Source organism: Ptychodera flava, chromosome 16 (assembly GCF_041260155.1).
Source record: "Ptychodera flava strain L36383 chromosome 16, AS_Pfla_20210202, whole genome shotgun sequence".
NCBI classification, from domain to species: domain Eukaryota; kingdom Metazoa; phylum Hemichordata; class Enteropneusta; family Ptychoderidae; genus Ptychodera; species Ptychodera flava.
This window is the reverse complement of record NC_091943.1, coordinates 22,325,698-22,340,982: the sequence shown is the minus strand read 5'-3', so window position 1 is coordinate 22,340,982 and position 15,285 is coordinate 22,325,698. Positions and strand designations below refer to the sequence as shown.

General features: G+C 40.7%; 1 protein-coding gene across 9 annotated transcripts in view; it reads left to right on the top strand.

Moving 5' to 3' along the window:
* LOC139114317 (organic cation transporter protein-like) overlaps positions 1–8,775 on the top strand; it is a 31,257-nt gene extending 22,482 nt beyond the window's left edge. For 5 of the 9 annotated variants that reach the window (XM_070675964.1, XM_070675963.1, XM_070675962.1 and 2 more), the window contains 8 exons: positions 666–820; positions 1,500–1,668; positions 2,791–2,944; positions 3,531–3,625; positions 4,221–4,441; positions 4,703–4,817; positions 7,238–7,447; positions 7,780–8,775. In XM_070675964.1, coding sequence (XP_070532065.1) covers positions 666–820; positions 1,500–1,668; positions 2,791–2,944; positions 3,531–3,625; positions 4,221–4,441; positions 4,703–4,817; positions 7,238–7,447; positions 7,780–7,867 — 1,207 coding nt within the window. In that variant the 3' untranslated portion in view covers positions 7,868–8,775. Of the gene's footprint in view, positions 1–665; positions 821–1,499; positions 1,669–2,790; positions 2,951–3,530; positions 3,626–4,220; positions 4,442–4,702; positions 4,818–7,237; positions 7,448–7,779 lie in introns of all 9 variants that reach the window. The other 4 variants (XM_070675959.1, XM_070675958.1, XM_070675957.1 and 1 more) reach the window with 1 other exon arrangement.
* Positions 8,776–15,285: the final 6,510 nt, after the last annotated feature.

Genomic DNA, 15,285 nt, shown 5'->3' with positions numbered 1-15,285 from the left:
CGAAGAATTACCTCTAGTTGTCTAGTGACAGAGAGATAAAGAAAGCAATTACATAATTTTCTGGTATCTACAAATATGTGAACTCGACCCTGTCCAACAACTTTACAACCCATACCGGATATCTTTGCCCTAACCGTTAAGAGGTTACCGCTAGAACTTGTCATTGCGATGACATTGTTTTACTGCACTGTGAAAAATTTCACTTGTTCTATTGCATCATTTGCTCTGAAGGGTTTGTTGTGGCACAGTTCGCAATATCTGTCTTTTGTTTACTCTGTTTCGAGTCCAATTCAGCAACAAATTAAAGGTATACAGTCACCTGTAATCTAAAAATGCCAATATATGGTCAAAGGGGAGTTCCTTGGTATTCAAAATGACCATGTGAGGGCGCTGTTTTTAAAAAAGCGGCCACCCGCTTCAAATCAGTGATTGGTTAGATTTTCTCTTTCCATGGTAACTGTGGCAAAATTGGAACAGGTGACAGTGTACCTTCGAGGAGCCCAAATTAAATGACTAAGTTTGCAGCCTCCCTAAACGTAAACAAGTTTATGAGCTCTGAATATCGCAAAGTACACACTGGACGATAGAAAACACTACCATAGTTTATAATTGCACACGGGTCTAAGACGAGCACAAATTGAAATTAATTATGATTTCTCCTGCAGGTTAGGTCGTAAACGGGGCTTCCTGATTAGCGTTTTCCTGATGACTCTCTTCGGCGTGATCACCGCATTCTCGGTAAATTACTGGATGTTCGTGATCGCCCGGATGTTTGTAGCAATGACCGCCTATGGAGCTTACCTCGGAGCGTTCGTCTTGGGTAAGTAGGCCTACTCGATGTCGCAGAAATCAACCACCGCACACACAGAAGTCCAATTCGCCAATTTGAACCTTTAAGATAGTGGAGGATTACTATTAACGACAGTAGTACACGAACTCAGATTGCACGTTTTACCGACACGCGAGTCTTTGGTTTCAAAATTTATTACAGATAATTTTTTTGTGATATTTTTCGAAGTCATTTTCAATACTCTTTAACTTCACACATTTAAGGTAAACTATCATTTAAACGCGCACGCAAAATACACTATCATTTGCGCGTGCGCATTTCAGTGCGATAAAAAACTTTGTATGCCAAGTGGTCATTTCGTCTGATGGTCGCTGTGCTCTTTTTTTATCTTTAGCACAATTTGTCTATGAGGAGCCATTAGCCACCAAAAAATTTCTTCAAAGCCTATCCAGGAGAGGGAGGAAAAACCAGGGCGCATATACCTTTCTCCTTGTTTTGCAGTACGCTCTAATATGGCCGATGTTTAATTATTTTCATTCGACCTTATGTCAATCGCAATTTTCAAATTTATTCTGGCGGTCTGTCACTTGTGAAGAGTTATCGAAAATCACACGGGCGATTTATACGAAGGTCAGAATCCAGCGAAAATTTTAACGGGAATTAAGTCTGACATCTTTTTTTTTTCATTGTGAAAAAAATTTACTTTCAGTGACAGAAATGGTTGGTCCGTCAAAGCGAACCTTTGCTGGTATGGTATACATGATGTTCTTTGGAGTTGGATACATGCTGTTTGCCCTGTATGGCTATTTAGTTCGAGATTGGAGTAGTTTACAGTTGGTGATCACAGTCCCGACCATACTCTTCCTGTCCTATTGGTGGTAAGTTGAAGCTCCAATAGAACGTTCGATATTGTCATGTATCATATACCCATGACCGTATCCGTGTCTCCTCTGACGCGTCGTGACGTGGAACGTAAAATATCAGTCTGATACGGCACGTTATACGTCATCAATTGTTGTTTATTTCCGATTTTGATGTTATGATGTTCATCTTGCATTCAATCAAAATTTACCGATATAAAACGAAACATATTACTTAGTACATATGAATTTATTGTTCCTTTATTTCAGATCTAAAGAGAGTTACAGGACAGGTTGTTGTAGAAAATTAAAAGTTGATGTTTACAATCTGTTGTATTTCGCGCTACTTCGTCGTTCCTGTTCACGTCAGCCATGTTTCAGCAAGAGTTATTAAAGTGAATTCAAACTTACAATATTGTCCGTGTAATAATTATCCACCAGAACACCGGGACGGTGACCAGAATTAGTAAATTGGCTCCATTCCTTTTCTGAACTGCGGTAAATTGCGCTGAAATAATCCTGTTTAGACTGTATACACTCGACACGATGCGATCGACAACTTGATCAGCTGTTGTAAACAAACATGTATCAATGCGCTCAGACCAGCGGCAGAATATAAAAACATAGTCCCTTCGAAAGACTGACAAAAACTAATAAAATTTCTTTATTTTTAATTACCTTTTACATAAATATACGGTCATGGGCATATGATAAATCGGTTATCCCACGATATCAGCGCTTGGTTGGGACGTATTGCCACTCGTGAGGGTGCGCGCCGCATCACACTCGTCTTCGACTCGTGTGATGCGGCTCGCACCCTCACTCGTGGCAATACGTCCCAACCAAGCGCTGATATCGTGGGATAACCTCATGTGTCGTAAGCGTTTTTCAAATGCGAGCTTATGTTGTTGAATCAATAACGAACTTCGAAGAATATACGTTCGCTATTTATCGAGTCTTTATCGGGCGTGCTTATAATTGCCTGATAGTAAATTTTTTTGACCTAAGCTTACTATTATTGCCTGTTCGTAAATTGAATCAATGGGAAAGCGAGATACTTTAAAACAAGCGCTGGGCGTTTAGCTTTATATCTATCGTCGCTTAACATCTGTCGTAAAACAACTTTCTTCGTTATCGAAGGTTGGTGCCAGAGTCACCCAGATGGCTTATATCCGTGGGAAGGAACAAAGAGGCCGAGGAAATTATACGGAAATGTGGACGCGTCAACAATGTACCCGTTCCAGAAGACATTTTTGGTGAATTTTGGAATCCACTGAAAATGGGCAAAACTAAGGTATCGGTAAGCTTTCAGACAGCTTTCAGTTTGATATGTATGTTTGGAGGGAAAACAAATTTGCTGTTAATAGAACACAGTGATGAAGTGATTGAGTTTAATTGAGTAAGGAGAGGAATATATACAAACAAATGTGACCGCAATAAAATGATTCCAGAAGCACGTATATTAAAATTTGCCATTTATTCGTGGATTTTTAAATTAGAAATATTGTTTTTTATTAAAGAGGAAAATTTTGAACTGAAGAGAGAAAAAAACCGGGTTTGTGATTTCCCTGGTTTTGTATGTGAAGATAAACAGTTGACGATATTAGCTGACGCGGAAGATGGCAATCCTTGATATTTGGTATCATTTGAATGAGTAGAGTAACGTTATTGGGACCACCGTTTTGATTTATTTTGAAATTTAATGATAAAGGTCAGTTATCAAGCAAAATACAACCGGATGTATATTCTTGAAGGGTAGCAGAGAGCCACTGTACTCGTCCGGACAGCTGTGATGCCCTTCTCACCTGACCATGTTTTCCGTCGTTGCACCATTTCCAATTTCTTCCAATGCTAACATTTATTGCTCTGATTGGTGACAGATCAAAGAGAAAGATGCTGAGGAGAAAGGAGCAATACTTGATCTGTTACGACTGCCCAACATGAGAAAGAAGACCCTGATTTTGTTTTACAACTGGTAAATATGGCCAGTAAACACAAACTTCATTTTGCAGTCCCTTTCTCTCTCATCTTTTCTAGAATTTTCTTGAAATTTTACTCTTTCTTTTTAAGGTTTATTTTAATATCGTACTTGCCGCTTCGCCAACGCTAACATTCGTCGCTTGTCTATCGACGGGGCGTTTACGGGGAAAGTGCGCCCATAGACAGTAGACTATCACTCTACTGTCTATGGCCCTTATCCTTGAAGGTCATATGCCTTCCATTACTTCAAACATTTCGTTTCACGCAGCACATGTTGGCTGTCGTAGAGGGCTCTTCAAAGGGTCAGTAACGGAGGGTGCACTGAACACTCACTGCACGTCTTTACTGAAAGACAAACACGATGGAGTTATAAGTGGTCTTTCACCGGTTAATAATGCAGACCTACGCTTTTGTTCTTATCAGAGAATTAACAACGTAAAATAAGCATTTTAAAAAGTATTTGCTTCGGCTTTCTGGATTGTACATCCCAATATGATCTGATTAAACCAGTCACCCACTGAAACACAGAGCAACAGGAATAATCAGTCAATTAAATATGAAACTAAAATAACATTTTCCCCATATTCCAGGCTAGTCAACACCCTAATCTACTACGGTCTTGTATTCAACACGTCCAACCTTGGTGGCAATGATTACGTCAACTGTTTCCTGGCCGGGGCTGTCGAGATTCCAGCCTATGGTCTAGGTTTGTTCATCATGGACACCAAGAGAATGGGCCGTCGTTGGTCGATGTTTTACACCATGGTCATCGGTGGAATTACATGCGTTGCTGCAGCTTTTGTACCACCTTGTAAGTCAAAAGTATATCTTGGATATTTGGCGTGTAGAGTCCTGTGGATCATGGCAAGAGAAAAGAGACACGAGGAGAGGATGGGAGGAATAGAGATACAGACAGACAGATACAGAATATTACAGATCGATGTACCAGGCACTCGGAGAGAGAGATCTTTGTTGCAAATGTCTAATATTGGCAGAGTAATTCGCTTTAATGCATAATCCAGTAAATTCTCGATAGTATTATAACTCACTACACGCGATTTTTATTTTCAAGGTGGCACTACTGTATGGATAGGCATAACCCTGGCGACAATTAGCAAATTTTCAGTCACTTGTTCTTTTGGAATGGTGTACGTCTACTCCGCCGAACTTTTTCCTACGCCTCTTAGGTGGGTATGAAAGTCTCTTCTATCTCTTCAACCACCTCTTGTAACTCTACAAGCAGTCGTGCTAGTGCCATGCCACTTCTCGCAAATGTCGCAGACGTTCTCCAAGTTGTTGTGACGTCACCTTCAAAAGATTGCAAGCTGACCTATAAGTTAGACTGAAAGATCCGTCGCTCGAGGGCACTCTCAGAGAGCGCCCTCGAGCGACGGATCTTTCAGTCTAGCCTTTAAGTCAGAATAGCAAATAACACAGAAAAGTCGGAGGCCAAGTTTTGCAAAAGATGAAGATTGTTCCAAGGTCATAATGATACACTGAGGTTAGCTGTGGAAACGCAGCTATCTGTTGGCGGGGTAGCGTGCGTCGCTATCCGGGTCAAAGGTCAACCCTGCCACGGTTGACCTTTGACCCGCATAGCGACGCACGCTACCCCGCCAACAGATAGCTGCGTTTCCACAGCTACACTAGTATTTCACCCAAGGAAAAATGAAAGGTACTGGTATCTATCCACAAAGTGCTACAATACAGCTTATTTGTATATCACCTATATTGGGGATCGTTCTGGAGAATATGAAACCGATGTTTTCTTTAACAGGAAACTTTTGCTAATTTGGTTTTCGACAAACATGCATTAGGTACAACCGGGATAAGGAGTTGAAAATTATTGAAAGTCTCAAACGATATTTTTTACTAGCTAGACAGACGACGGAGAACACCTACGGGACGGGAAATATGTTATAGGTCATGGTAGTAGGTGTTCCCCCTGTATTTACACTCACTTATTTTTCAAATGATTTGTATGTAATTAAACGACGCGCATCTGTGTACCCTTTTCCTCAGAACCACCCCTTAAAGGCGCGTGTTAGGTTTAAAAATGGCAAAATGGCGTTGGCCGTCACTGTACATTCAGACTTCAAAAGCGTCATATCACCGGCGGAGCTCATGAAGAACTTCGAAAGCCGACGATTTTTTTTGTCAGGCTACTTTTTTAATATATATGCCACGATACTTTGCACAGCAACTTTGAACAAACCGTAAATATATCTATCGTACTTTACCTGAGCATGCAGATTCTTTGCTCAGCTGTGAAAATGTTTTCTGTCCTTGAAGAGAAATCTTTCTTGTGCTGACAAGCGATGCATTCGAACTTGCTGTATAGCAGACAGACAGTACAAAAGTAGGCTGAACGATTCGGCCTTGTATGGACGCTCGGCAACCTCCGACCCCGTCTCTGGAGGCACCTTCTCACGGTTGAATCTTTCCATCTGTTTGTTTGATCCCTCATTAAAGTACCAAACAATGTAACAGCGTATGAGGTTATCGACACAAGGGTAGCAAAACTTGCAACTAAATACTACGATGCCCCTTCGGTGCACATTATCTGTTGAACGATAGAGAGCGGTTTATTGTAAACTACAGAAAACAAGTCATCGTTGATGACATAGTCCCCACAAAGTCAAATTACCTTTGTTGGTTCATCAGATGTAAATGAGTGAGTAGTGCTATGTTTACGTTGCATACTTATTTACGGCTTTGATTTAAACAGAATAATGGATATATCATATTGGTATGTATTGAACAAGGTTGATCGAATGTATTGGCGATCCACAGGCCCCTTCTGACAAGTTAGCTTCGGGAAGAAGTGAATGTCTCTTCTTAAATTTCTAAAACTTACTGGATAAATGTTGTTTATTCTGTTTGTGTGGTTAAGGGACCTGATATTATCAAAAATGGCTCATCTTATTAATCCTACATGTATGTATGAGTTGCACTTGGCTGGCCCCATATTGTGATTATTTAGTCAGTCAATCAATCAATAAGGCCAAAGTAAGTAAATTCTTTGTTTTGCGTCCACTCAAATTGGGAAAAGGTATGCGTCTAAGCGGCTGAAAAACACACACAAGAAAATTAACACGATGTAATTTAATCGCAGCAAGTAAAAAATTGTAACTAAATTTCAGTTCAGAAAAGCTAAGCGGTCATGTCCTAAAATTTCCTATTCAAATACACTGTGTGTGTTTTTCATGAAAACCTTAAAAACCTATGCGGGTGGGGACGCAAAACAAAGAATTTAATTACTTTGGCCTAAATGGCCAGGCAGCTGTGTGAACGTTTATTTTACACAATGATTGGAACAAAGACAAATGTATTCAGGGTTGGGCAAATCTTGCCATGCATCTTGCACTCTCGTGAATTTAAATCAATTCAGTCAATTATCAGTGTTTGGGTTTCTTCCATGCAATGTTGCAAAAGTTGGCGCACAATGTCAAAAATAGCTTCAAACGGACACGGATTCATATTCTTGTATCGATTCAGGAAGTTTCCCCACCGAATTCCGAGAATTTTAATTATTCATCACTCAGTTTTGAAGCACAAATTAAGTAAAATTATTATGAGTACCATTTCTACTTTGTTCGTCTTTCAGATCAGTTGGTATCGGCATGTGTTCCATGTGTGCCCGTATCGGCGGAATCTTGGCGCCTCAGCTCTTGTTGATGTCTAAGCTGTGGTCAAAACTTCCTTCTGTGGTCTTCGGTGTTGCGTGCGTGGTCGCCGGAATATTGATTCTACCTCTGCCAGAGACGAGGGGCAAGAAATTACCGGAAACGATGGAGGAAGGCGAGCGATTTGGAAAGTAAGCGATCTTCCTTGCATCAATTAAAGTATGTAAGCACATATGCTTGCATCTGCGATGTTTCTGAACTCAATAAGTGCTGTGATATTGGAATTTTACCAACAGCTTCTTTGTCATTGTCACCAGGCAAAAGTTTGTATGTTATCCTTCGCTGTATACCGCATTCTAAGTCTGAATCTCCATCTATTAGGTTGCGACAGTCTATGCCACGAAAGTTGAACCTCTCTCTCATACAGAAACAATGATAATATAAAACCTTTAATATAACAGCCAACAAATATGATTTTGTCGTTGTGTAATTACTGGTATATGTTTTTTACGTCACATTACAGGAAACCGAAGAAAGGAGACGTTTACAGTGGTTCCGGAGACTTGCACAACAATGACCAGGATAACTCTGTTCCTATGGAAAGCATATGATCGTCAAGTGAAATAAGTTCACCGCATTTTTTTTATTTCCTGATACACGGGGAAGGGGGCTTAGCCCCTTTTGATGCTTTGAATTAGACAGGAACAAAGATTTGAAAAAGTTAGTCGACCTTGTCACGAAAGGTACCTGCACGTAACGCGATAGACCTACCACGAGAATATGTAAGCTATCACGAAACCGTCAAGTGTATTGTTTGGTAAAGACTTTCTTGGGGTCATTTTTTGATGCAAGTCTTCAGATGGTCGGTCTATTCACTGAAGGCAGCGGTTTAGATAAATATTAGATCGCGATAGTCGATTCACGAAGAAGACGGACGCGATGGCACCCAGTACACTGTTTTTTTACACTAACTGGTATTTCTTGTTTTAATGCGTTTAGACGGCATTCAATGTCTACTAATTTAACAGGAAAAGGTTCCAATGAATTTATTGTGGGTACTGAGAGAAACAATGCAAAAGTCGCAATTAATATAATTTTTTTTACAGAACTGCAAAGAAGTTAACCTTAATTAACCACGATATCTGGAGCCTTTCTAACTCTACCAGTATTTTCGATTTCGCAATTTTTTTTTAACTTGAGTTGTGTAACTGGATGAACTGAATGCACCTGCTGACAAAGTACAATAATTATGTAGCTCATTATATATGAGCGATGATTAAAGGTACAAATAATGCGTCGGTTATGTATAAATGAGACGTTTATTGTCCATTTCAATGTCTGTTAGGTGGTAGTAATCATTTTTTCAAAAGTTTTTATCTGCCACGCCTTTGAAACATTTGGCGCGGGTGTAACAGATATGGCTGTCACGTGTCGGGACATTTAAATATTACGGAGAGAAATGAAAACCTTTGAAAATATTCTTAAAAACTTAATAAAACTTTACTTTCAGCCTTGTCAATCGTTTTTTTCTCTCGTTTATTTTGATATCTGAGGCAATACTGCACGGCACGAAGGCGATTTTCAAGTGTAATTAATAATATTACCTGAACAAGCCGCTGAGGCGATGCAAATCACGGTATTCCCGGAATGTTTTTAGTTAATATTGAGCCCTGTTGCAAGTCGTTGGGGAAATTCTCTCTATTAACATGATTAAAACAAAAGAATTCTGTATATGGTATGTAATAAATTAATAATATATATTATTGACAATACTCTTGCTTGATACAAGTGGGAAGGTTATTTATTGCAATGATACTGGTGGGGTGGACAAGACACAAATCTTGGACGCCAAATGAAAGGTTTTCCTCGGATCTCTAGGAAATTACTCTCTTCGTAGCGCCAACCCTGACGACTACAAGGTCACAAATGAATAACTTTCAAATGATGTCCGTTTCCCCAAATATTCAAACATCTGACAGTCTTAGGTCGCTGTGTATGTTACTGTTCATTTTTACAGGTATTACTATGAATTACTGTGATTCGCTTAAAAGTGAACGAACTTTTACAAGACATACATTGTAAAATAGACGACGGGATTATAGCATCTAGTAGTTTGTTTCGTGCTGTCTCAGTCTATGCAAAAACGGGGACTAAACGGTCATGGCTCTATGCATACAACTCTGTGACTGTGCATCGAGGCAACTGACCAAATGCACGGGGTGACGAGATCTGTGTATTCAAATGTCCCACACAAGCTTCACACTTTTCATGGGATGGCGACAGAAAGAGGGCAAAGGAAAATGTAGTTCAGAGCAGTTTTGTGTTGGGGAAACTCGTACATGTATTATACTAGTATAGTTAAGATGGCTTGTTACAACATTGGGGGAAGGAGACAGAAAGACGGAGGTGTGAAGGGAGAGACAGAGATACAGACTAGACGTATAAGAAACACGTACAGAGAGATCTTTGTTGCAATTGTCTAATATTGTAAATTCGTTTAAATGCATAATTCTGTAAACTCTCGATCGTATTCGAACTCACAATGTACGATTGAATTTAGTAAATTTTATTCCGTTAAATCATTCAATTTCCACGAACTTTGATACCGAACAAATTCTAAATTTCCCCATGGAATGATTTCTAATACTAGTAACAGCGATGACCTCGTGTTAAAGACAAAACTTTATTGTATCTGTTATCTCGCGAGTCAGGGCTTTTGGATATCGTGAGTTCCGCCCGGGGCAAAATCACATTCCCCACAGATTGGCAACACATAGAGGACAGTCAGCGGTTTATAGCTGTTCGATGAATTGCAATGGTATTATCCCTATATTACGACATCACACTATGGTAATACGGTTTACATAATTTCAGTATTCCCCTACTTCTGACTTCAGATGTAGGGAATACGGTCGGAACTACTTTAATTAAACCTGTCAACGAACACCTGTTTTGTCAGATAAATTCTCCCCGGTAATGGTGATTGGCTTAGTCAGATCAAATGGAGCATTTGAAAACGCAATAGTCAAAAGCAGTTGGGCGACTGATGAAGTTTCTAGCTGCAACGGAGGATAGTTTTTATTTAATAGACATTTTCAATTTGCCACCTGAAACTTTGGATTTGTACCTGTCAAAGCTCTTCATTGGAGCGAGACAAAGCGATGGGACAGACAGGGCACTTTGACAACTTATCAACGGGGCATCAATAGGTATTTATCGGAGAACAGGTACAAATTTTCCATATGCCCGGATGCATTATTTGCGAAATCTCAGGAGACGATTCCGAGCAAAGCGATTCGATTTGAAAGCAAAAGGTAATGGCACAGAGAAACATCTATGTTCCTCTGTGGTAAAGGGAACAAATCCCGGTGTGTCGGCGAACCCCGACGGACAATGAAATCCTGATGATAAGCGTAAAAGGGGTGCTCAGTAACCATTCGTCAGAATCGCTATTCACAGTGTGGTGGAATAATACCCAACTATTGGGATTTCGAGCATCGTATGAAAACAAGAAATTGCTGTAGGGAGATATCAAATTAAAAGTTACTACCTCTGGCAGAGAGGACGTTGAATATAATGAACACGACAACAAAAACCCGCTCCGGACAAAATGCCATCAATCGTTCGCCCAAGATGTTCGCCGTAGACAACAAGGCCATATGTCCCATCGAAACCTACATTTCTATAAGCCATTCCGTTCTCTTTGATCAGCAGCTATATCCATTCAAAGAAAGCTATATCCATTCAAACTTAGCAAGCATTGTGGTTTTACGTAGAAGATAAAAATGGCCTCCGTCAGCCGTGCCACGTCCTGAACCTGCTAGGACCGCACTTCTTCATCCGCCTCACTAACACAATAAAGTTCCAAATAATATCGTACTGTAAAGTTAGTTTCTATTCAAAATATAAAATAATCGGGTCAATGGATGTGTAATTTATAATCTCCCAGTAGTCCTCACCCATGTGACGTCATCGAAGACTCGGCTCCGGCTCGGAGGGATACTGTACTGCGGCTGTCTTCGATACCATCACACTCATTCGGAATACACGAGGGATATTATATATCACATATTTATAACACGCCTCATGCTCATTCCCTGTTGCGATTCGCCGGAATACATCACGTGATGAGAAAAAAGATACGTCTAGTCCCTATGTAATCAACAAAAGTGACGCCAGAGGGTATTTTTGAAAGATTAGTTCTCTAGGGAAATAGTTTTTGACCAAATTTTGAAAAGTGCCTGGTCACGTGACCGTAGTGTCGTCTGCAGCTTTGAAACAATGGCGAGTGACTAGAACGTGAAGTGCGCCCGGGATGAGCGACGAGTCTCTCTATAGAACAGGAAGATTTTCAATTCCAACAGCGTAGGAACTTGAACTGATCATCGACGCAAAAGATTCAAGTGCAACCAATGATGTTGCAAGGTATGCTCAGAATATTTTGGAAGAAAGTGGTAAGCTTACTACTGTTGCCTCTGTGGCGGAGAAATCGGAAACTGAAGCAAACTTGTCACAATGGATTGTTGAGGTGCATAGTATCAAAAAACATAAGCCATAAAATAATACAACATGAGCGTGCGGCCTGTTATAAAACGCCTATATGCTGGTCTTTATTCGGGCTATAGTGGTTTGCTTTGAAGCATTGGCATCAGACGAACTTAGAGACATATTGTCTAAATCGAGGTGTTGCCAACACTGTCGGGTGCAATAGTATTAATAGCTAAGCGGTATCATGAGTCGATCAAAAAGGAATCAACTCTGCAAAAGTTGAAACATAATTGTCTAGCAGGATGACAGACGTAGTCTAAACAACACCATCACGTATGTCCAAGCACTGTCCAAGTTTTATCACTTGCTTTCAGGTGTAGTTGTTTTGACTACATCTGACCTACCGCAAGACAATGTTTCCATTTGGCAGAGTTGATTTCTCTGTTGTCGACTGGAATTACCGCTCACCTGATAATTACACCTGGCAGTGTTCGCAACACGTCAATTTAGACAATATGTCTAATTCGCGTAATGCCAATTTTTCAAAGCAAACCACTGTATTACCCCTCGTGGCCGTTTGTTACCAGGAACACATAGATATCCCTATACCCTACGCCTCGGGGAATAGCAATGTAGCCCCTCCGCGCGAGCGCGCGTGTTATAACACACCACATGCTTGTTCCGTGTCGCGATACGCCAGAATACGTCACGAGACGAGAAAATAGATACGTCTAGTCCCCATTGAATCGAGAAAAGTGAAGTAAGGGATGAACCATTAGACCTTGGGAGGGGGGGTGGTCACAATGAAATTGTGAAAAATTTTTTTTTACTATTGTAAATTTCTGAAATTTTTTTTTCCAATTGAGATTAGCTGTGCAAATTTTTTTTTTCAGAGTAAATTTTCAGATTTATAATTTTTTTTTCGTTCGTCGCTGTCTGAAGATAAAGAGGGCAAGCGTGTGGTGCCAAGCACCACAAGCGGCCACGCAAGCGGTCACCGGGAAGAGGTCAGGAGAGGGGTGTCCCCCTGCTGCTGTTGGAGCTTTTGAAAAATAGAGATTAAAATGGTGTTATTTGTGGCACTTGGGGAGTATTTTTGCGGGGGGAGGTCAGGAGGGGGTGTCCCCCTCCTGCCGTTGGAGCTTTTGAAAAATAGAGATTAAAATGGTGTTATTTGGTGGCACTTGGGGAGTACTTTTGCGGGGGGAGGTCAGGAGGGGGTGTCCCCCTCCTGCCGTTGGAGCTTTTGACAAATAGAGATTACAAGTCATCGTTGATGACACAGTCCCCGCTTGTCCATTATGTTATAATCTTTGGTGTCTAGGTAGCTGTGGAATGACATTGATGCAACGGGTGCATCAGGCCTGTGACTTGCATAATAAAGTAATCTGAGGAACGTTCAATAAAAGACTCATCTCTGCCGGTGTTGACCACTAAAGGAACTTTTGATTACATCACACATAACGATGCCCTCACTGCCTCTAGTGTCATGACAGCACATACTATACACATGGTTTGGTGGAATTTTCGAAATGGTATGGGATCGGGTATGTTGTTGTAATCAGCCATTTTGGATCATATAATGAAACAAATTAATGTGCACAAGAATGCAGCCATATCACGTTTAAACAAAATCAGTCCATTGAAGGACAGTGACCTATGTTTATAAAATTGAAATCAAATGGCTGTCTATTGACCATATGGATCGTAGCACAAAATTAGTAGACATGCATAAGTATGCCATAGTACTTTATCTTTGTACCAAGTCTCAACAACATTGGATAAGGAATATTTGCATATGATTAAGCCTCAAAGACATGAAAAAATCCAAAAATGACAATCTGGCAGCCATATTGGAACATGTCACGAAGTAAATTGACATGTAGAACATGTCACGAAGTAAATTGACATGTATACATGTATGTGTGCCATAGTGCTTGATCTTTGTGCCAAGTTTGGACAAAATGGGTTTAATGACCTTTGAATTATGCTTCAAAGACATGCAAAGTTCCAACAAAATGGCAGTTCTGCAGCCATATTGGATCCTATCGCAAGGTTAATTGATACATGCATATGTATGCCATAGTGCTTTGCCTTTGTGCCAAGTTTGAACAAAATCAGTTCAAGGATGTTTGAGTTATGGTTCAGAGACATGAGAAAATCGCAAAAAAATGGACGCCTGTCGGCCATATTGGATCATATCATGAAATAAAGTTGCGTTCATATGAAGGGCATAATGTTTTGCTTTTGTGCCAAATTTGAACAGAATCGGTTCAAGGATGTCTGAGTTATGGTCCAAAGACACGAAAAATCGCAACAAATGGCTGCCTCACGCCCATATTGGATCGTATCGCAAAATAATTTTACATGCACATGAAGGCCATAGTGTTATGCCTTTGTGCCAAGTTTTAACAGAATCTGTTCAAGGATGTCTGAGTTATGATCCAAAAACATGAAAGATCCCAACAAAATGGCCGCCTCACGCCCATATTGGATCGTATCGCAATATAATTTGACAAGCATATGTAGGCCATAGTGTTATGCCTTTGTGCAAAGTTTGAACAGAATCGGTTCAAGGATATTTGAGTTATGGTTCAAAGACATGAAAAAATCGCAAACAAAATGGCCGCCTCGCGGCCATGTTGGATCGTATCGCAAAATAATTTGACATGCACATGTAGGCCATAGTGTTATGCCTTTGTGCCAAGGTTGAACAGAATATGTTCAAGGATGTCTGAGTTATGGTCCAAAGACATGAAAAATCGCAACAAAATGGCCGCCTCGCGGCCATATTGGATCGTATCGTGATATAATTTAGCATGGATATAAAAGCCATAGTGTTATGCCTTTGTGCCAAGTTTGAACAGAATCTGTTCAAGGATGTTTGAGTTATGGTCCAAAGACATGAAAAATCGCAACAAAATGGCCGCCTCACGGCCATATTGGATCGTATCACAAAATAAATCGACGTGCATCTGTAGGTCATAGTGCTATGCCTTTGTGCCGAGTTTGAACGAAATTGGTTCAGCAGTGTCTGAGAAACTGTTGATGATGGACGGACGGATGGACGGACGGACGGACGCACAGACGGGACCCAATCTATAATTCCCTGCCGGACTTCGTCCGCGGAGACTAAAATGGTGTTATTTGGTGGCACTTGGGGAGTATTTTTGCTGGGGGAGGTCAGGAGGGGGGTGTCCCCCCTCCTGCTGTTGGAGCTTTTGAAAAATAGAGATTAAAATGATGTTATTTGGTGGCACTTGGGGAGTATTTATGCGGGGGGTGGTCAGGAGGGGGTGTCCCCCTCCTGCCATTTGAGCTTTTGAAAAATAGAGATTAAAATGGTGTTATTTGGTGGCACTTGGGGAGTATTATTGCGGGGGGAGGTCAGGAGGGGGGTGTCCTCCCTCCTGCTGTTGGAGCTTTTGAAAAATAGAGATAAAAATGGTGTTATTTGGTGGCACTTTGGGAGCATCTTTTTCGGATTACACATCTTCCTCTGAAACATGGTCTTCTTGCTCCTCAGTAGCTTCGTATAGTT